The sequence below is a fragment of the Falco rusticolus genome, chromosome 3 (assembly GCF_015220075.1).
Source record: "Falco rusticolus isolate bFalRus1 chromosome 3, bFalRus1.pri, whole genome shotgun sequence".
Taxonomy (NCBI): domain Eukaryota; kingdom Metazoa; phylum Chordata; class Aves; order Falconiformes; family Falconidae; genus Falco; species Falco rusticolus.
In genome coordinates, this window is record NC_051189.1 from 26,802,503 (window position 1) to 26,826,894 (window position 24,392).

At 37.3% G+C, this 24,392-nt stretch overlaps 1 protein-coding gene across 2 annotated transcripts in view; it reads right to left on the bottom strand.

The window, feature by feature from the left end:
- Window positions 1-2,443: 2,443 nt before the first annotated feature.
- FZD6 (frizzled class receptor 6) overlaps window positions 2,444-24,392 on the bottom strand; it is a 32,862-nt gene continuing 10,913 nt past the window's right edge. For both annotated transcript variants that reach the window (XM_037380661.1, XM_037380662.1), the window contains exons 3-7: window positions 12,338-12,534; window positions 8,908-9,925; window positions 6,697-6,845; window positions 5,002-5,430; window positions 2,444-4,494 (exon numbers count right to left, since the gene is read on the bottom strand). In XM_037380661.1, the coding sequence (XP_037236558.1) occupies window positions 4,338-4,494; window positions 5,002-5,430; window positions 6,697-6,845; window positions 8,908-9,925; window positions 12,338-12,534 (1,950 nt within the window). In that variant the 3' untranslated portion in view covers window positions 2,444-4,337. The remainder of the gene's footprint in view (window positions 4,495-5,001; window positions 5,431-6,696; window positions 6,846-8,907; window positions 9,926-12,337; window positions 12,535-24,392) is intronic.

Here is a 24,392-nt window from a genome sequence, read left to right on the forward strand (position 1 = left end):
GAGTGCTCATCCAGCTTCCACAACTGCTTTCTTCCACACCACTCTTCTCCCAGAAACTATTCTCTCCAGCTCCTGTCTGTGCTAAGAAACCAGCAGTGAGCCATTTAATGAAGACAGATCTTTGTATGTCTGAAGACATCTCATGTTTGTCATTATTTTAACTAGGAAGACCTGAAATAAAGCAAATTTTTATTTTATATTTAGTTTCTATAAACAAAGTTGAAATACAGGGAATAAACATTAATAAAGAGCTCAGATATAGATGTCCCGGCATGTTTTTAAGCTTTTAATTATACTTTGCATCTCAAGTGCTTCTTAACAGGAAGTAAAATCTATGAAACTGATTTCACAGATGTACACGAGAAAGATACTCTGAGCTCCACTTCTAGAGATACAAAGCAGAAAGCTCATGAAGGTGTGGTATAGGTTGCCCAACTTCTTCATTTTTAATTACAGTTAAACTCTAGCCCATTAAAAGAAATAATTAAGTATGGTAAGGGACAAAAATAAGAGTGAAAGAATAATCACAAAGAAAAAGGTAATGCACAGAAAATAACATTTATTCCCATGAACCTCTAAAATACCCTTGGTGCCAGCATCTGAATTGCTGCAAATACCAGTGGTTAACACTGGCAGAGATCTGTACCAGTGACCGCAGCCAAACAGAGAGCGCTCAGACACCTTCAAAGCCCGATTCCACAAGTGGCCAGCGTGAAGGGAGGGACATAGCACTTCTCCTTTGATGTGCAGCCTTCTGAAACCACACGTTGAGACTGGGTGGTCAATCTTCAAAGGGAAATACGATTCCTCATGCTATTCAGCTACTGCATTTTTCAGTGCTTTGCAGAATGCTGAACTTACTTTTATTAAAGAAGTTAAACTCTTCGTATTTTAATTTTGCTTCTGAAATTCAACAGGATTTGACCATCTTTAAACCTAGTATATTCTGTATCCTGCAAAGAAAAAGGACATACGGTTCTCTGTAAATCAGTTGAAAATTTGTCATAAAAACTATTCTTTTTCCCAAATACGTGCATAGATCATTTTATACTCTAGGTGACCTTTACCCCAGTTTTCACTAAAAGAATTTAGCAAAATAAGACAGTAAAATACAGTAGACACAACACATACCCTGTAAGTACTCTATTGGTAATTTCAGGTGCTGTTAATATCACCAGTCAAGTATGATTTAGCATGTTTAATCTATCTTGTCCTTCGAAGGGTTTCCTATGCAACATGAAAACTTAGTTTAACGCCTACTCTGAAGTGATTTATGACAGATCCATTAAGAGAAAGAAGAGAAGTAAAAGACCATTTGGCACACATTTTAGGGCTTGGAGAAATTGTCACTATCCTTTATTTTAGCTTTCTGCAAACAAAAGCAGCAAACAACTAAAATAGCTGGATCAATATTCTGAATTGTTGGATTTATAGTGAGTCTTCCAGAAGATAGCCAGTCTCAACTAAATTACTTCAGTTGATGGAGATGTTCCAGTAATAAGTTATTCTTTAAGAAAAGCCATTTTAATACGGATTGTCTATCTTCATTTTGAATTCTGGCCAGGTAAAAGACGAAAGCAAAGAAACCAAACACTTTTTGTTAAGAGAAACTGTTACGAGCTTCTCTATAGTCCATCACTGTAAGGCAGTCTTCCATACTTCAACTCATCTCCGTGTCTCTTCTTTCAGTTTCTTTCCCCCCATCAATTTTGTGGATGTCCAAATAGTTGTGTAACTTTCCAGTTACTGCTTGGGTAGTTCAGGGTTAAAGCATCCAGAGATCACAATCTTTTTAGCTATAAAGGTCACCTTGGGAATTCAGTCTGTACGTTATTTCTGGTACGGCAGGACTGGAACACACATGTGCTACAGTCTCAATCTACCACTGATGCATTTCACTTCCAATGAATGTTATGATTACCGTGGTATTTCACACATTTCTTTGAACACGTACCTATTTTTAAGCCCACAGCAATGCTGTAACTTCAAAATTACTTTGTATTTATCTCCTTTAGACCAGTTACCACGAAAGCATGACTTTTTCTGAACTACCTAAGAAAGGGAATAATATTAAATAAATAAAAAATGAGTATCAATACTTTTAAAGGGTTGCAGCAAGAGCATAGAGTGGAAACACATATTCTATGTAATATAAAGGAGGTCTTTAGAGGTCATGAAAGAAAGAATGCTCTAAATGTTAGGATGAAAGAACTAGTTCAAGTTTTTCACTCCTTCATAACTCTCCATGTTCACGTGAACAATTCTCAGTATTGTTCTGTCTCGGTTTCTCACTTACACAGGTGGGATAAAAACATTGCAATACTTATTACCTTCACACAGCTCTATAAAAAAATACATTAAAGTGTCTTAGGTGCAAAAATACTACAGTGATAAAGCAACTAACACGCTACACCTAGTTAATAAGAAATATCAACTCAGAAGCTCTTACTATACAACCGTGTATTTTATTACCAACAAAGACAGTAATAACAAAACTACTGAACATGTGTATAAAGTCACCCATTTACAAACATGACTACAAGAAAGAAGGGTAGTTAGTGTGCATTTTTCACAGGAGATTTGTCACGTCTTTCTCACTGGCCTTCTCAGCAGCAAGAATTTTGTGCATTTGTAATGGGGAAAATATAAAGGAAATTGCATCCTATTGAAGGCAGTAGTTTACAAATGCTAAAATGCAGATGCCACAATATAAAGGTAAATACATTCTATTTTTAACACATGATGGATAAAACAAGTAACTTCGGTTTATCAGAACTGTAGTTCCTGTTGATTCAGCATTTACACAACCTCTGTATTATGCAATTTTGCTTGACTGTTCAAAGCATCACCACAAATGCTGCCTAAATGGAACACAATAATTTCTCTGCATATCAAAATATTGAGAAATATTCTCATTAGTAATCAAATGCAGGGCAGTGCGCAGTCTTAAAAATGCATTAACATTTAGGTTTAGAAAACAGCGAAACCCTGGCTCCAAATTATCCCAAGTAATAAATCACATCGACTTCATTGGAGCCAGGATTTCTGAAGAGCCAAACAAAGAAATTCTTATCCACATCAGTAGTACTTGCTCTTGAGACCCACATTATCATAAGAAAAGCTATATGTATTAAGACCTTTTTAATTTAAAGAAAATATATTGCTGTAGCATATAGAAAATTAAGCTTTGTAGAAAAAGTATTAAAGTCTTCTTTTAAGTAAATATATTGTTAAACAACCCTGTATATTAATAACTCTGTTTTCTGCAAGCTGTTTCTCTACAGAATTAAAAAAAAATTAAATTACTTGCATAGAAACGAAGTGAAACATACACTTTCACCGCAGCTCAGTAAAGAAAAAAAAAAAAAAAAAAAAGCCTCAATATATACTTTAGATTCTGGCCCCCAAGCCGCCAGGGATCTGAAGCACGTTCTTCTTTGGCACAATGCACTGGAACACCACACCAGGAGGGGCTCCAAGAAGCATTTTTCTCAAGTAGTGCTGCCTCTAACATATTATCCCTGTAACAGGATGCACAGATGTCTGACCAGTCTTGCCCCAAATGCGCAGTGTATGGCGCACATTGCATATATATCTAAGGTACAATCTGCTTTACTCAGAACTAAGTAACATTATCTGATCACCACAGGACTGCTGACTTTAGTAACAACCTAACAGAAACATGTTAACTTTACCAAGTTTGTACAATACATACAAAACAGTAGTTCTAAACACTGACCTTATGCAGTCAGTTATTTACAAAATTCATTTTTATGTACAAAATAAATCACTGTAATCCCAGATTCCCTTTCATATTCGGTGTACAAGCTACCATAAACCAGTGCTATAATTGATACATCATGACACATAATTTAGAAAGTATTTATAATTTTGTGTATCGCTTATTCAAGTGATACTGCTGTTTAAGACACAGTAAACTAAGAGAAAAAAATGAACAAGTTTCGAAAAGCATCAAAAATGCAGATGGAACTTTTATGCCTTGAAAAGTAACAGTGCTTTCTAAACATTACTTTAATGCAATTCATTACAAAGTGTTCTTTATACTGGGCATAATACTTGTTTCTCTCATCTTTTTCTTAGATTACTGCTAGTCAATCCAGCTGTGTCCTACAGAGCTTCAATTTCCATTATTCCTGGATCGGATTAAATACAGTACATTATTGCTAGCTGTCCCCACAACAAAAGTTACATTTTTTAAGTGCAAAGCAAGATATGCGTGTTTTTTAATAAGGCACAGAATATCTGTTATTTCCAGTGTAACACAGAACCCATATCAGTTTTATACGTTGCAAGCGTTCATATAAAATTGCAGTCTTTCAAGGGTTTGAACTGTTTCCTGAATCCAACTCTCTTTTGGTGTCTGAAGCTGAGTAGACAAGTAGTGATATGGAAGCTGACTGAGACACATCAGGTATTTGCGAACAGCTGCTTTGTAATGGAGGAGATTCAAGAAAATCATTTTTAGGAGTTATTCTGCAAGTAATTAAAAATAAAACACAGGGAATCAATTTTAAGTACAGTGCATTACACTGGAAGAAAATACCTTTTTAGCAATGAAATTACAATATTTCTTAAGCTATATTCTTTTCAAGAGAACACAATACAGTTCTGTATACTTTTCCAAGTTTAGGGTCACCATTGTTCTTTTTCAGACTTGCCACCCTCAAAATGATTGCATTGCAGCCACAGGTTTCTAGAGGGTCACTGTTCAATGATACAAGAATATCCTACAAGCTGAAGCCCCAGCACTCAGCGCTTAAAAGGAAAAGAAGAATCCTACAAAAAATATAAAATAGCCCATATGCTAAAGATACATGTCCATATGAAATATTTTCTAAGAATTACAGTACTCTTGACAGCTACTGAGGGTTAACAGTATACTGACAGTATACCGATTCCTCAAGAGAGGAGAAACAGAAAACTTAGAAAAATAGTGGTAATACGCATAAACTAGCAAAAGATCAAGTTAAGGAGCCTTACCTTCCTTCACCTACTCTCTTCATGCTCTCAGCCAAGCTACTCATATGACACGTGCTATCTGCTTTGTTTCTTTTTTCCACCTGATCCACAGTCAGTTTAGAACTAGATAACATCTGATCTCCACTGTTTTCACCTTCCTCGACTCTTCGGGCTGATGTTCCGTCTGCCTCTATCTCTTTCTCAGATGTCTCTGGAGAGGTTTTAATTTCTGCAACAGTTTCTTGGCTTAAGTAATCATGATTAGTGATTGCTACCGCAGAAGTTCCATGATTTGTTGTGCCGCCTGTACTAGTCCCCATTGACTTCGAAATTACTTTCAATTTGTGTGAAGTTGATTTGTAGTGCTTCTTTTTATGTTTAACTTTGGAATTGTGCCTCAAGAAAAATTCGCATGATTCTTGCAGCACTCTTCGACTCTCACTGATTGGACTGAAAGAAAATACAAGCATGTAACTGAATGAAGAGGATAACCTTAGATATAATGTAATACAGCTTTGCACACAAAAACGTGAAATAATAGCAACGAGTGATACAATCTGGGCTGGATGTTAATGAACACGAGAAAAAAAATTATATGTAAAAAGAGGAGAAAAAAATCTGGTCATAATGGTTCCAAAGTAATTATGCCTGTGAACAATTAAACAAAGCAGATTTCTACATTTCTTACTTCTGCAAGTAGGTCCAATGACTTCAGTAGATTAATCATCTAAGAGAGGAAAGCAGGATTAGCTGTATTACCAAGTTAACTTTAACGTAAACCTTGTTCAAGTGAAAAAACAGTAAGCATTATAAAATTGACTTCATTATTTTTAAATTCTTATAGCTGAAAGCAGTTAACATCTGAAACACAAGAAAAAATATACAGGAAATGGAAAAAGAGGGGAGAGGGAAAGGAAGCTATAAGCTCACCATCTAGGAATGTAGATGTAAAATAAAAGGAGCTTAAGGTGCTGCCTTGGGAAATCCAAAGAAATAAAAAGATCTAAAACCGTAACAAAATTCGTAAAGTAACACATGTAATCTGAAAAGAAATAATCAAGGAATAAAAAGGAACGGATAAAAGGCAAGTACAAGAAACAGAGATGACATTTATAATCTGTTTAAATCCATAGATATAAAACTTTACTAAAGCTAAGTAATAAAACAGAATTACTCTGTCTCAGAAAAAAATAAGGACCAGTAATTAATACAATAGAAGTGATACTAAGAAGGGTTCAAGGAAAAATAATTTTAAAATAAGACAAGCTTGGTGGTAGCGAAAAACACTGGATGTTATTATTGTATGATAGTAAACACAGCTAAATACTGGGCCAAATGAAGTAGTCAAAACACGTGAAAGGATCTAAATTGGTGGCTGAAAATATCTTTTCTCATGCCACTGGAAACCAGAGATGTAATAGCTGACGCTAAACACAACAGTATGTCTTCTGCTCTACGGAAAAGAACAAGTCAGCAGAGAAAAATATTTTCTATCTTTTGAAAATGTTATCAAAAAGTCACTGCATATGTAAAACTTCCATAGACTCCAAAGGAATTTTGCAGACACCCACAGACAGCATGTAGAGTACAAAAAAGAAAGGGTCTAAGGACAACATTTTGATTACCTGACTTATATTTAGAGAAACACGTTTGAAATCCAACTTTTTTTGAAGTATACACTTTAAAAAACAGGAATTAAAAAAAAGTTGTTCTTACTCTCTTTTGCGGTTTCTGTTGAAGAAATTGGCCCATTCAGAACAGGTCTTTTTACTTCCCACCCAGAAGACTGGAGATATGCCAACAATTAACGTCAGCAAATATTTCATCAGAAATAAAAATATTTCTGGTCTTGCCAATGCCTTTGCCTAGAAGATAATAAAGTATAATAAATGCAAAGAAGAAAATATACTTTATTTATTTTTTAAACACAGAAAAACAAATGATGTAAAAAAGACTTTCTCCTTTATGGCTGTTGTTCTTTGTTGAGGCTTGTACTGTGGACAAATGTTAGGACTTGTACAGTCAAGTCAGAGCTGGTTAACGTTTACAGCTGAATACACAGAGGAGATTAGTCAGAAGGAAATATTTTTCTTTTAAATTGAAAGGAAAGGTAATTTGGGGGATAACAGTATTAGAAACCATGTTCTTCAGAGATAGATTGTATGTGTAAGATTTATCCCTTCAACTTAAAAGAAACTGTAAGTGGATGAGTTGGGAGTTAATCAGATTAGACAGCATCTTCAAGGAGCTGCAGGGAACTACACGGTACTTTTCTGTTTATTGCAAAATTAATCCACCTATCTGCAGAACTGGATCATAGGAGCAGAGACATTTAACTCAGTAAGAGATTATTATCTTCTGCTGCCATGCTGCAAATTTAATTTACATTACCTGGCTTATCTGTCAGTCCCATCTACGAAACTCACTATTTTTGTTAGCCAGGCAAGATTAGCTACTTAAAATGAAGTTTGGTTTTATTTGGCTTTGATCTGGCCAATGTAATAAAAGTCCACCAGTTAGCTCAGGTAAGCCGAGGCCAAGCATACCACTTCAAGCTACTCCAGTTAGCCCATGCTGTTTATTACAGGGACAGATCCCATTAAGTATGCCTTTATGCAGCATTCCCTGTTGCTGTTTACTCTTTCCAATAGGTTAATTAAAAGGCTGAGAATATATGTTCTTTCTGTGTTATTACGCCAAGCTGCTATATTTAAGCCCAACAAAATGATTTTATTTTCTTTTTTTAAAGTATAAAAGCCTTGTTTTCCACCTCGTGTATTTTGGACTGTTTAGGCTGATACAGAGCTCTGTGTAAAACCCACTAAAAACAAAGTGTACTTGTTAAGAATGGTAATGGAAGCAAAAATAACCAAGAAGTCCGTGAGCTGTGCTACTCTCCGTTTAGACTGTTCAATCCTCTGTTCAATACAGAGGATACAGAGGATGTTTAAGAATGCACAAAGATCAATCTGTATCATTCCATAATGCCTGTGTTTATGTGCCTCTTTTTAATGAAAGTTTATTGCAGTAAAAACATAGATGGTAAGTGCAAAGCAATGAAAGATGACATGAGACACTTGCATTTCTCTTTGTGATGGTGTCATCTTTTATATTTGTTCTTAAATGGAAAGAAACAAACCACAAATTACTTGCAATTGCAGGGAGTTTTATGTACTTACAAATCCACAGCGTACTGAACGTGGGCAGATTTACTTTAAAAGCCTTTCCAAGGAAGTTGGTTTTTAAAGAGTCAAATGTTAAATACAAACACCTCTGCAATTTAAAGTGTTGTTGGGTTGTTTGTTTTTTTCTATTTGCTTTTTGTTTCGTTGGGTTTTTTAAACGATTTCTTCATCTTAATGAAAATAGCTTGCAAATGACAGCTACTGTAGAAAAACATACTGGAAATCTGTTTTATAATTTCAAGTGTTTCACACTTCTACACTTTGAAGAAAAAAAGATGAAAGTGATTTTAAATCTGTGGTTATAAGCAACATTTTAAATCCAATTTAGACTCAATTTTCAAGAATCATTATTTCAGCTTCAACTGAAAATGATGAAAATTCACCTTCGGTACTTTGATACTGAGCTAGGCACCCAAATTTAGGAACAGATACTGTGAAGAATGATCCTCCCCCCAAAGCAATTTGTAAAATGAAGTTCAAATACTGTAAAGATTTTATATTCCCTTTAGAGCTGTGAGTTGGAATTCAGTTGCTGAGTGGTATCAACTGGATTAGTGAAAATTTTCAAAGCAAAATTATCATACCACCGATTTTGACTTAAAAAGCAACTAATCACTGCATGTTCTTTAACTGATGACTTAATGCGAGCATAGTTTAAGAACTGCACGGCAGATATGGTGATGCGTAAGGGTTTCTGTCAATTAACTTTCTGATATTATTTATAAAGGAAACTGCTACTTGCCTGATAAGGACAAGGAATATGGTACTGGTCACAGTGGTCAAACACCCAAGTTGTTTCCCAGATTTTCCGGTTCACCAGTTCATAGACATAACATCCAAGAAGTGCTACAAGTGGCACCAAGTATAAACCACTAAAAACTCCAATTCGGATCATAAATTTCTTTAGCTTCTCCTGGTTTCTGCCATCATGCTGTATGACTTGCCGCACATGATTTAAAGAAATAATACCAGCTAAAAGAAGAGAGAGACCGAAAAAAACACAAAGGCACAACGGCAAAAGCACAAAGTACAGGGAGGCATCCAGATCATACAGACCCACAAAACAAACTCCACTGATATTGTCCCCTTCAACTTTGTTCATTGCAAGGAGCATAATGGTTAGAAAACCAGGTATTCCCCACGCGACTGCATGGAACCACATGGCCTTTTGTGCAATAGCTTCACAGCTCCATTTTCTTCCTGCTGCAAGGAACCAAGTGATTGTAAGAATCACCCACCATATAGTTCCTGCCATAGTGAAAAAATACAAAACCATGAAAAGGACAGTACAGGCTTTGTTTTGGGAGCCAAGAACAACTGTTTCACCAATCTCTAACTTATCGTCTGCCTCGTTGCAGGCAGTTCTGTTCCCAAGTAAAAATCCGATGAAGTACATTAGAGAGACTATGCTGTAACAGACAGAGTAATATATGATAGGCCTCTCTGGATACCTAAACCTTTTAACATCAATCAGGAAAGTCAGGAATGTGAAAAGCGTAGCACAGAGACAAAAGATTGAAACTATTCCGATGAAGCTTTTTGCAACATCCAATTCATAATTTTTGAAGTACATATTGGGACATGGGGGTGCACACTGATCAATTCCTAGAAACTTGTAGCCTTGTCCATTGGTAGTGTGTAGGTGTCGTGGACACCAGAATCCATAATCCCTCCGGGTCTGGCCTGGGGTCTTCTGAGTTCCATGTACATTTGCAGTTACAGCAGCAGTGGCAGGAAAAGCCTCATCACAATTGACTAGTCTACATAAATAAGCAGAAGAAGACATATCTTAATACCCTCATTTTCAAGTATTATTACTTCTTAGAAAGAAGAAAAAATCTGATTCCAAGCACTGTTAAATTTTTTAGATAATGCAAAATGTACATTATACGAAAAAAAAATCAGGTGGCATTTTAAAAGACAGACTTCAAGTATTTTCAGTTTAGAAGACTATTCAAACATAGCTATTTAACCGTTGTTCTCTAGCTGTCATTCTATTGCTTATGAAACGCTACTCAAAATTGTAATTGTTTTTTCAGAATCTTAAATGCTACTAAACTTTTACATATGTACATGAAAATATTTATAATAATTGGGGTTTTTAAATCTGGCTAACAACAGACAGACAACAAGCAATCTTTTCAAAGTGCAAGCTTCAGTCAAGGAACAAAGAAAGAAGGCTGACAGTATCCAGAACTAACTGGTGACTATACATCATTATTATAATTTTTTGTGTTACAGTAGTATTTGTCAAGAACAATAAAACTACCTAACTGAAAAAGACAAAAGCAGAAAATAGAAGCATTGTAAAAATTTATCACTATTTCACCAGGTTTTTTTTCTAGCTTCATAATGTTAATTTAAAAATTGCCCATGACCCAACTGCTCAAGGGTTTATTTGGACACAGTATGTGACTTTCATGTGAATTAGCAGTGTTGGACATATCTTCAAACTAGATTATGCAAGTATAAGTCAAACAGGCAAGCATTTACTCAAAATGGGATTTATATTTATATGCATTCCAAGTTTAAGCATATATTTACAAAGAACAAGTTTTGCATTCTAGCTTTTAACAAACACTATTATAAGTGTCCCTCAATGTCAGTTTACAAGCTCAGCTTGAGCTAAAAAAAAATTCAGTTCTTTTTTTCTCTGCATTATCATGCCATCCAAATAAATCCAGACTAATCCCTAAGAAAACTGATTCTGTAGCAGATTCTTTCATTAACCACCATGGGGCCAAGACCAGTAGGCATGGGAACAGTGGGAACTTTATTCACCCGTGTCTTAATAGGCATGATGTATGTCTGTAAGAATACAAGAGTGAATCTCAGGATTCCAGTTACTGCCCAACGTCACGCTAGCTCCTCTTCCATGGGCTCCAGCAGCAGGATCTCTGCTGTTGTAAGAACATCCTGCGTTACGCGGACTTCTCCGTATCAGCTGTTGGGGAGACATCATTTCACACAGGAACACAGCAGGTTCCTTTTCAATAAATGCTAGCAGTAACAGAACAACTTAGAGCTGCAGTAGTTCCTGCAAAACTGTAATTTGATTTAAAATGTCATTTGAAAGATATATGGAATAACTGGATTCACTTGTTTTCTGAATTTTTCATAATAATTCTTGAAGACATTTGCTGTGCTGAGCGGCACTACTGTCACACAGAAGCTCACACTGGACAGGAAAAGTGCATGTCTTCTTGTTTTAAAACCCCACAACCTCAATTTCTCTGCAGAGCTAAGGGAAATGGCATTAATGCCATCTGTCATATTCACCCCAATACAGATTTCTATCAGAGATCATGGCACAGGACTACTGTCCCAGCTCTCCTCAAGCCCTATCACAGATTAGCAGCTGCATGGGGGTTAGAAAAATGATTTGAATTTCTACTCTCTGCTCTTTTCCTGTACTTCTTGCTCTGATGTGTGTTAACAAAAACCATCTGGCCTTAATCATTTATAAATATCTGCAGCTGAAGGTCAGAATTTCAAGAAGATTACACTAGAGTGTTTTCAGCAGTTTCCATTTAATATATATAGACTCATCTTTTCCCCAAATGTAATATTAACTGTCTTCTCTCTGGAACAGACACATGAACATCTTTGAGAAAAAGGTGACGTTTAAAAAAAAAAAAGATACTTTTGGCAGGCAGTACAAGAAAAGCAACACAATATTGAACTTGCACATTTAAACAGTTAAGAGTAAGATAAGGTATCTACTATTTAATGCTCTGTGTCCATTCTAATACAGAGTATTTTGTATTTCATTAGTCTATGAGCAATTTCTTACAAAACCCCCATGAAGGAAGTATGACTATCCCTAGTTCAGATATCAGAAACCAAAGCGAAATCCATGCTGTAACATTTAACATTTTAATTTTTACAAAACTTACAGCAAAAAGTTTATTTTTTTCCAGGGATCTGAATACTGGAAAGAACTGCTGCAGAACTTGTTGCAAGAAAGTCACAAGCAGAAAATGCAGGGGAACATTTGAAAAATGAAAAAGCTTTAATAAAAAAATAGTCCTATGCCTAAGTACTGAAGAGTCACTAGTGATGAGGAAGCTACAGCAAGGTGGTATTTAACGTTCTGCCCCAGATTTTCAACTCGGTCTAGGCCAAATACGAAGTATCACCCTCACCGCTTGCCAACATGAAAAATACCCCACCTGGTACACTCCAGCTCTTCAGGCCATGTGATTCCAAAAGTGTCCATCAGCTGCTTACAGTCAGAATACACTTTCTCACAGAGACTCCGACAAGGGTGAATCACGTGAACTTGCTCTAGGCAGGCAGGGACAAAGGCTCTGCACAGAAATGTGTGGACGTCTGGTGAACAGTGGAGATTCATAAGCGTAAGAAAAGGCTATGGGGAAGAAAAAGGCCTTGGTTACTAACTTTAAAAAGGCAATTCAAGGCATCAAAACTAACTTTCGTCACTAGGGCTCACATTTGTTCCCCTGTAGGTTAGAAATAAAAAAACACACTAGAAAATAGTGTTCATTCAGCAGCTATGAAAGAGCAAAACCTGGTGGCCCCAGCAGTGAGAAGCTCCCTTAGCACTTCTAGCACAGCCTCTCCCCCAGAATCTTGGCCAATCTGCAACTATTCAAACCTGGTTTTTCCTATTTGACAATATTAGAAATCTGAACAGTATTATGAAGGCCCAAGATTTTTAAAAATTAGGGCAAGACATTAAATTCCTATGTTCACCAGTCAGCTTCTAAATAAGTGCCCTGAGATTTTCAAAGCTGTGTCTGACTCTGTAGTTCCTGTTAAATTACATTTTCAATCCTAAATGGTGTGTTGCACTCATCTCTCATGCTAGAGAGGTTTGGGTTTGTTTGATTAATGAGATCCAAATATCATTATTCCCCACTTCTGAAACATTGCATTTCAAACTACACGACTGAGAATTTCTCCACCTGCATTACCAAGCACCAGGCAGTGAGCTGACTGTTCTTACTAGAGAATTCATAGAATTAAGTTTAATGCATCTTTTGTCCCCCCAATTAATTCAATCTATTACTTACTGTTAGACAGGCTTTAAAAAAAAAAAAAACCACCTACTTTCCTTCTCTACATTTTATCAGCTTTATTATTAGGGAAAATTATTTTAGCTGAAATACTCCTGTGTGTGCATACTTCAGACAAACCAGTTGTTGTTGGTCATTTTTGCAACTGCTACATCGTTATAAGGGCAGCTTATTGAAGGAAACAAGCAATGACACACTGACAGCATCACCTGGCGCACTCCTGTACCAAGTGGGCTGTTTGTCTAAAGCAGCGGGGCCAACAGAAGGGAGCAGAGGTGCTGGGGGGCTGCGCGAGCAGGCCCTCATGTTAGCAAGCACGTGCAGAAATCAAATTGAAGAAGCCAACCATGCATTAGTGACCTGTTGGTGGCTCTGGGCACGTGGATACCGGATCAGAGATGAGCTAGGGCCGTGAGGTGCCAGGCATGGCCATGACACAGAGCACTCCACGGTGTGCCAACATCTGACCCAGGTAAAAGCGCTGGGGCAGCAGGCCGGTGGGATGTGCACAACGGATGGGCTCCTCCATCCCGCTCACCCAGCCTGCAGAGACCGCCCAGCAAAAAGGAAGCACAGAGTGACTGGTGGGGCATACGTGTGTTGAAAGGCTCTGACCCTGCTGGTTCTTGAACAAGCCCCAGCCTTTGGATCCATTGCAGGCTGCCGTTCACCATCCTGTCTGCCATGCCAGGTACACATTCCTGATCCAGTTCATGAGAGTAAAACAAGCTAATTTAAACACCATTCTGAGGTAACTAACCCACAGTTGAGGGTGAAATCCACCTGCAGGACCACATCAGCCTGTATCTTTTTCAAGTAGGCTTTTTGACAAAACACTTCTTGTATTTCAGGAGGAAGGAATCTCCATATCCTACATAAATAGTCAAATTCACACATCACAAGCTAGAACAATTTTTAACACACTTTGAAATGTATGGATAAATAGGAACACTGCGTGAAATTTTTGAAGTAGGTAAAGCTTTTATTAAGATTTTTCTTTAGGAATAATTTTATTTAATTCTTTGCCATTAACAGCTATGTCTCTCAAATATTCAACCAGTGACTGGTAAAGGAAGGATTAACTTCTGAGTCCAGAATAGCATCCTTACTTTCGTCAGCTTTTAAGTATCCCAAATATATATACATCCATACCCAAAGACCAAGTCTTGCTACTGAGCATGCAGTTTAAAAGAGAAGACATGGAAAAATTTTCCCCTTCAAAATGGAATACCTACAGATCCTCAAAGGACCTTTGTAATAAACACAGGAATCCACAGGGCGGAGGGGGAAAAAAGAGAAGATAAGGCAGAACAAGAATAACATAAAAATGCTTTATGAAAAACCAAAAATATGTTGGCACTATCCTTCAGAGCACTCTGGCTGCGTGCTGCATCTGCAGATGCCATTACAGAAGGCACACAGAAGTCTGATCCCCACTCTGCTCTGGAGCTGCCTTTGCAGGAACCCAAGACTTGAGTATTTTATGACAAGGGGAGAAGTATAGCTCTGGTATAATGTGCCCGAGTTCCATAAGTTTCCTAAATACTATGTGGTTTCAGCTTAGAAAAAAACCCAGAAACAGTCAGGAGTTAACTCTAAATGAATTAAATTCCCATTGCATAATTATGAGCCTTACTTTCTTTTCAATTAAATTGTATTTGCTCCGGTGTTTAATTTATGTTAGCTCTGTTCTTCCTGGCACTTGGGATAAAACAAAGATAATAGCCTGGGTAGTCATATACAACTCCCATAAAAAATGAGTTTACTTTTGAAATTAAGTGTTGTAGAAATTGTTTTGCTTGTTATGAAACCTTCCTTTTTGTCACTTACAGTTCATCTCAGTTGATAAAAATAAAATTCATTTTCTAAAGCAAGTTTAGGGATGCCAGTCAAGAACTTTTGCAGACTTAGGTAAAACAGCAATATTTCTCTAGAAAGTAACAATTAAACCCCCAAAATTCATATCTATGAAACCAACTTTATCTACAGAGATATTTTACTAGCTATTTTGGTAAGTAAACAACAATTTTTAAATAGCATTTTCCAACATAGCTAAGAAGACTACAAATTGTAAGCTTGCTCCAGTGATACAGAAAATTAGTATAAACAAAGTAACGTCTGGTGAAGAAAGTCAGGATATATACCCAACCTTTATCATTTTAACAGAGTTTCTGTTACATGAAGATACTTAAAAGCTAAAATATCACAAGAAACACTACGCAATAATGCTATGTTAAAGGCTGATAATCACAAGCAAAAATCAAGTGTTTGCAAGAGTTCTACTACAGCATGTTGTCATCGCTAAACACTGTTGTTCTAAGAACATGTTTTATTTAAATGCAAAACTGCCTTAACAGATAAATACAAAACCTGCAAATTTTTAGGAAGAAAGCTATGCTCAGCCTGTAACATAATCACAGTAGAAAACCAAGAACTTGGCTGCCAAGAGTAATTGTTACAACATTTCCTTCGGCTTGCTAAAAGGATTTACCTTTTGATACCTGAAAATATGAAGACAAGTTAAAAGCAGGAAGTGTGATGTTATGAAAACACAAGCAGACCTTCTGAGTCAGACCAAATGTCCATTTAGCTGGCCACTCCATTCTTACCCCAGCTGGTAGCAAGAGCAGGGTGTTTAAGACAAGCTGACATCCCTCCCCATTTCCTACAATCAACAGTTTAGGAAACGAGCTGCAGGTTGTAATACCACCACCATGTTGAAAAGATACCAACAGATCTCTTTTCTGCCTAGAACACATCTAATCCCTTTTTCAATCATTGACACGTATACCCTTTGTAAAATACTAGAGCAGTAAGTTATATTGCATAATTTAATTAGGCACTGCTGAGAAAATACTGCGTTTAATTTGTTTATTGTAGCTCCTTGTTTTGCAGCCTAGTTTGTGTTTGGACAAACAGCTAACAGATTACTCACTACTTTTTCCATGTCATTTTGGCATCTTACTATTATTTACATATTATATTTACACATTAGCATAATAATGTTTTAAATTTTGATTTCTACTCCTTTCATAATATACTTTGCCTTCTATTTGCCTTAACTACTTTTGCACACTGACCTCACATTTCCACAGTGACAAAGACACTTTTCTGAGTGACAGTAACTAACGTAATACTATGCTCATCTACTTGTATGGATGATGGGGGTTATTTTTCCCCATATTCATTATTCTGCATTTACCAACCCTAAATCTCACCTACCATTTTATTGTTCAATTTTATCTATCACAAGACCTTTCTGCAATCCTTTAGTCAATTTTGTTTCCTCAGCAAATTCACTATCCTTCCCTCTTCCACATCATTCATGAATTAGTTGTATATCAGAAATTTTGGTATCGATGAGTAGGGGGAGCCACTGTTGTCATTTATTTGGAATGAAACTATCAGCTAATGATTTCATACTCTTCACTGTGAAAAAAAAAAAATGTATTCCTAATTTTCTTCTTGTTCTTTAGGCAGGCATTGGAAAAGAAAGTCCCCATTCCCATTGGGTTACCAGCATAGCTTCTTTAAAAAACATAGGTTATAACCATGTGAAAGCCTTTTTGAAAATGGAAGTATAATATACTGGCTAAATCATCCCTTTCAACAAAGGTATTGAGTCCCTCAAAAAACTGCAAGAGATTTTACAGGCAAAAAAACTCAACAAAAAAATTGCAGGGGGGAGGGGGGGGGGGTGGGCATAAAACTTCACTTCAAGCAAACACAAATGGGGTTTGTAAAGTACAGATTTACTTTCAGAAACTGCTTACTTTCACCATTTAAGAACAGCAAAAGAGGTTGTGAATTGTGCCTGGAACTCCGCAAACAATTAGGTACCTTTAAATGTGGGCTTTGCTTCCAGCTAGCCAATTTGGAAATGTTTCATTATGGAAAATAGTATGTCTGCATTTCCTGACAGTCCATGGAAGCAAAATCTTATGAAAAACAAAGTATTTGCTCCTTCAGCTGCATGGCCTGTAAGTAAAGAGTGTAAAGCCAAGATCACAAGCTCACTGACAGTAAGAATCGGTTGCTTCAAGGCTGTGTTATCTGACCATGGGTGTCAAACTACCAACCATTTTTTACTCAAGTGGTTAGCTGGGTAAACTGCATGCACACACTAGTGTCTTGAGCATCCAAGTCTGGGATTAAGCTCAGAATTTAGTACCATAGCCCTCTCCTCTTCAGGAAGTTCAGGAAGTGCAGGTAACACAGTCACACAAAACAAGCTTTTCCAGGAAACTTAAGCACTAGGCATTTTTAGCATTAGCAACCACTGCTCTATCTCATAAAGAACAGAGATGAAAACCTGCAGATTTGGTAATGGAATTGCTAAAAATAGAGTGAAAACAGACTCTTTTAAAACCAAGAATGAAGCCTCACAAAAAAAAAAAGCCAACAAAAGTTCTAAAATATAAATTTTCTTCTTGTTGCCAATGGGAAACAAAACCCAGTAAATATGAGGCAAACTAGAATACACTAACAATCTACCAAAAAAAACCCAACAAACTCATGGCAGCTGTCAAGCCAAAAATGACATAGTCTGTAACAACAGCAGAGGCACTGCCTTAAGCAATAGCAGTGAAGAACTGAGGACTGTGAGATGCAAACTCTCCACTGCAATGTCACTGCAGAGCACGAGGGGCATGTGCCCTGTACAGAAACCTCCCCATCCAAACAGTCTGAACTGAACCCCTTGAAGCAATCATGAACCCACGACGGACCGTGAATATAAGTTGGACAGTCAAAGCAAGCAGAACATCACTAGCCAGTGAGAGGAACATCTTCTGCACTGAACAATGCACCAACACCTTAGTTTGGCTTCGCCTCTGGAGAAAATGTAACATAGACATACTTCATAGAGAATGTAGGATTTACTATCTTAGAAATCCAGTTATGGTGTGGTCCTACAAACAACTGAGACAAGTGAAAACAAATGGTGCAGAGTACAGAACAAACAGCTATGTGCAAACATGCTCTTAAAAGAGGCTTTGCCAACAAGTAAACTGCAACCTAGACCTGTACATGAATCTCATGCTCAGCATGCTTCTCTGTTTTGGGCTTAGCAGGTTTACAAGCCCAAGACACAACAGAAACAAGCTCATTATGCCAGGCAGACAGTGCAGATGCTCTGTCCTACCTCATCTCAGTTTTATCGCAGAGAAAAGTACTACCAGAAATGATCAGACATCTCTTGGGTTGGGATATACAATAACTACTAACTTATGTCAAAACAAGAAAGTGAAAATGTTCTCTTGTACTCTGCTTATTAATGTCACAGAAATATTTAAAATAACATACAAAGCCATGTATCCAAATATCAAGGTCTTTGTTAATACCAGCTATGGTAAACCTTGATTGTAAGAGACAGGAAATACCTTGAACTGCTGAGATACACAGAGGATTGGAGCCGTTGTTCAGCCATTGGAGCCAGTTATTTAGGAGTAACAACCTACTCTCCTGACCACTGAGGTCTAACAACCAAGTTAAAACATGGAGCTTAGCTAATCTACTTAACACTGACGTTAAATAAGTTAAACAATGAGAGACACCAACTGTCTCAACGTTATTCATGAAACTATTTACCTGCTTCACAGGAAATAGCACAGACCCTAAATGATTAATAATTAGTATCACAGAGTATCTCAGATTGGAAGGGACCCATAAGGATCATCAAGTCCAACTCCTTTGCTTCTCACAGGACACTTTAATGATACTAATTAATTAACAATTAATGATTAATAATTTACAGTGCCAGACTTAAATACAACTACTATCCAGTAAGTGTCTCTACAGAATTAGAGTACAACCTCAAAACCTAAGCACAATATATTTTACATATACACTTTCATATGTGATATTTAGGAAATACAGCCACTGTCACTCATGGTGTATATAAATAGTCTCAAAAGAACAGGCAGTAATTACTCTTCATACTCACAGAGCTATGCTAACAACTAATCTTCACAGTATCTTTAGCCATTTTTATAATGATAATAAGTTTCAATTAAAAACATCGAACAAGTATGGCACAGCTGATTTAATCCTACACTATATTTTCAATAGTTATTCTCGACTGGATGCAAATGAGATCACCATCATACTCAGAGAGATGAATGCCTTCACACAAGTCCTAGATGGGCTGGCAAGAGTGGTAATTTGCTGATGGCCACAGTGAATCAGCTGCCAAGAATCTCCAATTTCTAATTCGTGCACAATTAATTACATTATGAGAAATAAATGCACTAACACATGAAACAAAATGAAGGATGAAATTTTCAAGATCGATTAGACTCAAAGCAATGTTGAGAAAAGACTAGGTTCTTCCTACTGGAAGTTACATGGGTGGATTTAGATCAAATGCAAGTTAAAGACAGTTTAAAATTGGTATGTAAGGATTTAGAAACTATTTTGCAGGAGGCTAAGGCAGTTTAAGTGTCAGCATCTTGTTGCTACATGTCTGCTAGAAGTTGATACTTAACAGCAGAGCTGCAGAACAGAAATGTGGGTGCAGCTTTCAAGCATTAGTGCAATGTCAACCATCCTTTAAACTACTAATGACGATGGTATGAACTATTTTGGGGGCCCACATACTCCGTGTTACTACCTGAACGGTGGGTAATCATCAACTTTTGCTGCCAGCAGCAATTATCAGTCAATCTGCATTTTCTAAACTGACTTAAAATTACATGGGTAACTCCTCTACAACTCTAAATTTCCTCTAAAATTCACTGATAAGAATAAAATATTTTATATATGAATACCTATAATTTTAATATGCATCATTAGTGCATCCTGATTTGACAGAGGTAAAAAAAAAAAAAAAAAAAAAATCAATCATCAAAAGCACATTAATTTGGCTTTCAGTCAGCTGCTTTTGAACAAAGCAACGTTACTTCCCGCAGCTTTCACAGCAGAATTGAGGCAAATGCAGTCATGTTTAATTTAAGAGCTTATCCAACTACCTTTTTTTTTTTTTTTTTTTTTTTACAGAGATAAAAATGAAATCTTTCATCAGAGTAGAAAGGAGGTTATCCCCGTAATTTGAAAGACAAAATAGTTTAAGTCGCCTACTCAAGGACTATCTGGAGGTCAAGGCACTGAGAAGAGGAAAAAAAAAAAAGGAATGAGAAACATAGCAAACAAGCCAGCAGACCAAACAATGCTGTTCTGCCGTGAAAGATGCTAGCAAAGATACAAGCTTTCATCTTTATCCTTCAACTGAACAGCAAAGGCAACACACGCCCTTGAACTTTCAAAAGGCTCAGAACAAAGCATGGGGACAGCTTCACTTGCAACAGTTGACAGGCTGAACTGTTCCCAGCAGCCTGCTCCTCCCACAGTAGTACAAAGCACCTGGAGCATCATCATTTGTTTACAAGGCAAAGTCAGATGGCAGCTGTGGAACACCCGAGGTGTTGGTACCAATGTCAGAAGTTACCATGAGTAGTCACCGGAGTGACACGGTTACCTCACAACAGATGTGATGGGTGCAGTCTAACACTCAAATCGACTGAGTGACACCCGGGATGAGGTGGGGGGGCCTCACAGCCTGATGTTGCTTCATTAAAAGCCAGAAAGACCCCCATACATCTGTACTGAATCCCCCACCCCGTGCTGAACCATTGGGCCCCACTGGCCTTCCAGAATTGACAAACCTTGCCAAGGGCCAATGGGCACACAATAACTGTCCTAGTCTCACCATGCCATGACTTTAAATATGGCATTTAGAATCCTCCATTTTGAGGATGAAAACTCCAACTACCAGATGGGTTGATGGGCCTAGACCACTCTCCTACCCAAGCAGGGACACCTCTTTGGTAAGGCCTGTGCCTCTGACTACATCAGATGTTACCTGGGAAAGTATTGTTAACAAAAAGCACTAAGCTCTGAACTCGAGCTTGATTTTTGCAGTAAGTGTATTTATCAACAGCAATTCAGATTTTTTTTGTATCTATCACCTTAACAAATAATTATTTTTTTCAACTTTGCAAAACCGTTTCACTGAAAGTCCCTGAGAGGGCTCTGACAGGCAAACGTTGACTCTGATGAGCAACTGTACATGTAATCCTTTAGACCTAAACTGTTGACCAAGTCTGAGACTAGGATTGGATCTAGTCACACCTAGACAACTCCTCTCTGAGGAGTTTAGAAAACAAGGGGATCCTTTCTGAACCTTGTGACTCAACAGGAGCACTTTTTCTGCCCTGGCCATGAATCAGACTCATACCCATAATGCAACTGCAGTCAATCTTATAAAATGCTGTGCCGTAAACTCCCGTGGTTGGGGGACTAACCAGCAAGCAGGCAGATGCCTATGCAGTGCAGACTTGGTAGCCCAGAACTGCATCACCTGTCTCCAGGTAAACTACCCAGGCATCAGTTCAGATCCCAGGCTGTACAGCTGCTCAGTGAGCTGAATTACTCATCATCTAAACATTCAATATACTTGTGATTTTGTTACAAATATATTTGCAAACTCTTCACCATCATTCACCCCTACACATGCAATATATTGTGATACATATATTCAGATCTGAACCTTCACACTAGCTCTTCAAACTTGATGGGAATATTAATCAGAAATCCAACCAGGGTAAGGACAAAGCACATGGGGGAAGGTTTTCAAAGGACAGTAGGGCAGCAAAGCTCTCATGCACTTAAAACCAACCCAAACAACTTTAAAAACCTATTCCAACACCACAACTGGGTGCTAAACTTGCCATTGCCAGTATACACAGACACTTACACAGATAAAGGAAACCATTCTGCTTTTTACTTCTATGGGCTCCAGACCATTCTGCATTAACTAGCAACTACAGAATTTCCTTTTGTAGTTAAATAACTCAGTTCCGTGTTTTCCCTTTAACTATCTTTAAGTACAAAATGAAAATACATATATCCCTGTATTTTTTAACTATAGCAAAGCTTAGAAACAATATAAACAGGGATGTTACATCCCACCAAGAAGTTATTCTGAAGCAAACTAAAAAACAAGTATTCCAATACTTTCCAAAATAGCTTATTAGCAAAATTCACTGCATTTTGTGGTTCTAACCTAAATTATAGCTTAACCTAAATTATAGATATTTCAGCCTCTGCAATTTACAGTCCAAAACAAACATGAGAGTTTTCCCAGGCATTATGGAATTGAACTATTTATACAGAGTTTTCAATTACATATGGTTTTATCTCCATATATACTATACAAAGCATGAAAGACAGACAAATACATATTAACTGAAGGAAAGTACACTGCTGGCCCTCAAATGTGAAGTCTAGACAGAGCTTCATTACATCTGGACCATGGTAGCAGAAGAACCTCAAAATAATCTTAAAATTCTTCTTGTATTTGCCATGTATTACCAGTGATACTGTTGATAGACTGCCCGTTATCTATAAAAAAGCTCATTTGAAGGGAATTCCAGTAGAAGTCATTATTGCTCTGGTTCCAAAAAAAAGTCAGACCGGATTCATGTTTCCTCCTGTCTTTCGGAATGTGGAGACACACTTAGCGGAACAGCACCACCCAAGTTACCAGAGCAGTAACCCTGCACCATACTCTTTTCCTTGCCTACTTCATGTGTAAACTAAATCAGGAAAATCTCAGTCACGACAGGACTGATCTTCTGTCAAGTCTTCTGGGACATGCAGTAAAGCAATCAACAGTCAGATCCACAAAGGGGACTGGGTATTGCAACAGAAACTTTCGATGCCTAACTTCCAGACACCTGACAAAACCCACACAGCAGTTTCCCTCTCCAATGTCTACACAGAAAGGCACCCCACAACACCACTCACAGAACTGAGGAAGCAGAGAGAACCTCACAGCCAGAAGAAAATGCTCAAGAGGAGCAGTAATCAAACAGTACGTATCTCCAAAAGGTAGCAACTAACACCAAGCTCCAAGGCAGAGTTTATGCAACAGACTACTCAGAATGCTCACAGATCCATGTTCACACATTTCCTTTGCCAGTCTGCAAAATAAAAATTTAAGCAGTCTTGTAGAGCTTAAGGCAATAGCTCAGTGACTGGTATGCTCATGGGAGAGCAAGTGGGGATCCTTACTATTTAAGTATTTTAAATAAGGTGATACAGGTTCAACAGAGAAAAGCAAGAGACCCTTCTGTGCCAGAAAGCCATACATCTGCAGTTCAGAGATTTACCTGTCACTGCCAACTCAGCCTGGAAGGGACAACCAGTCCTCCTCCCCACTAATGCAGTACAGTATCAAACACTTTCCCGAACTTCAAATAGAATGGCTTCTAGTCCCTAGAAAATCTGCACAAGTTCTTTCTGTCATGTACATGGGTTGACAAGAAAGACAGGATCTTCTGAATGAATTCTCTGTAACACAGGAGCACAGACCAACACAAGTCAGACACAGCATTAGAAACAGATGACCTGAGAGTCTGAGCCACAAACCAGAGAAAGTTCAAAAGAACAATGGAAAAGTGGATGGCAGCCTCAGTCTGTTTGTGTTTGGGAAGCTTCCACCATGTAGCCAACTTTCTATATACTTAGCATCCACCATGTGCCGTAATTTTTGATTCAGAGTAATTTTCTGTAAAGTCACTGCTTCTGGGAAGATCAGAGTGCACGCAAAATGGAAAACCAGGTCTTCCACTTTAAAATCACGTCTATAGCTATCATCTTCACTACAGCTTCAAAAAAATTTATAAATAAATATTATTATTATCCAGAGTCGATAATTATTGTAATAGGAAAAGCAGTACTTAAGATTTTTAAAAAGATATGCATAAAATCTCTTTTTGAAAAAAATATGATGCTTCATTCCTAAGTGTTTGTGAGGAAACAGTTCTTATCTTCCACAAAGGTGTATTTCTCCTGTGGCAATTTTGTTGTTATTTATTTTTATGAAGATAAAATGTCTAAAACAATTATAACCTGGGCAGTTATAGATTTTTGCTCTGTAGACATACGTAAACATCTTATTTAAATTACTTTAACTTCTATTTACTCTTAATTTGTACTTATTCTGAGACACAACCAGAGAGGTAAAAAAACCAACTTGCTTTTAAATAATATTTTTTAAAGAAATCCAAATTCTAAAGGATCAATGAGGCAGCCGTTAAGGAAGGAAACTAATTCCTTTACCCCATTACTTTATGATTACCTCCTCCTTCCTCCAAACGCAAGATATCCAAATACAAAAAAGGGTTCT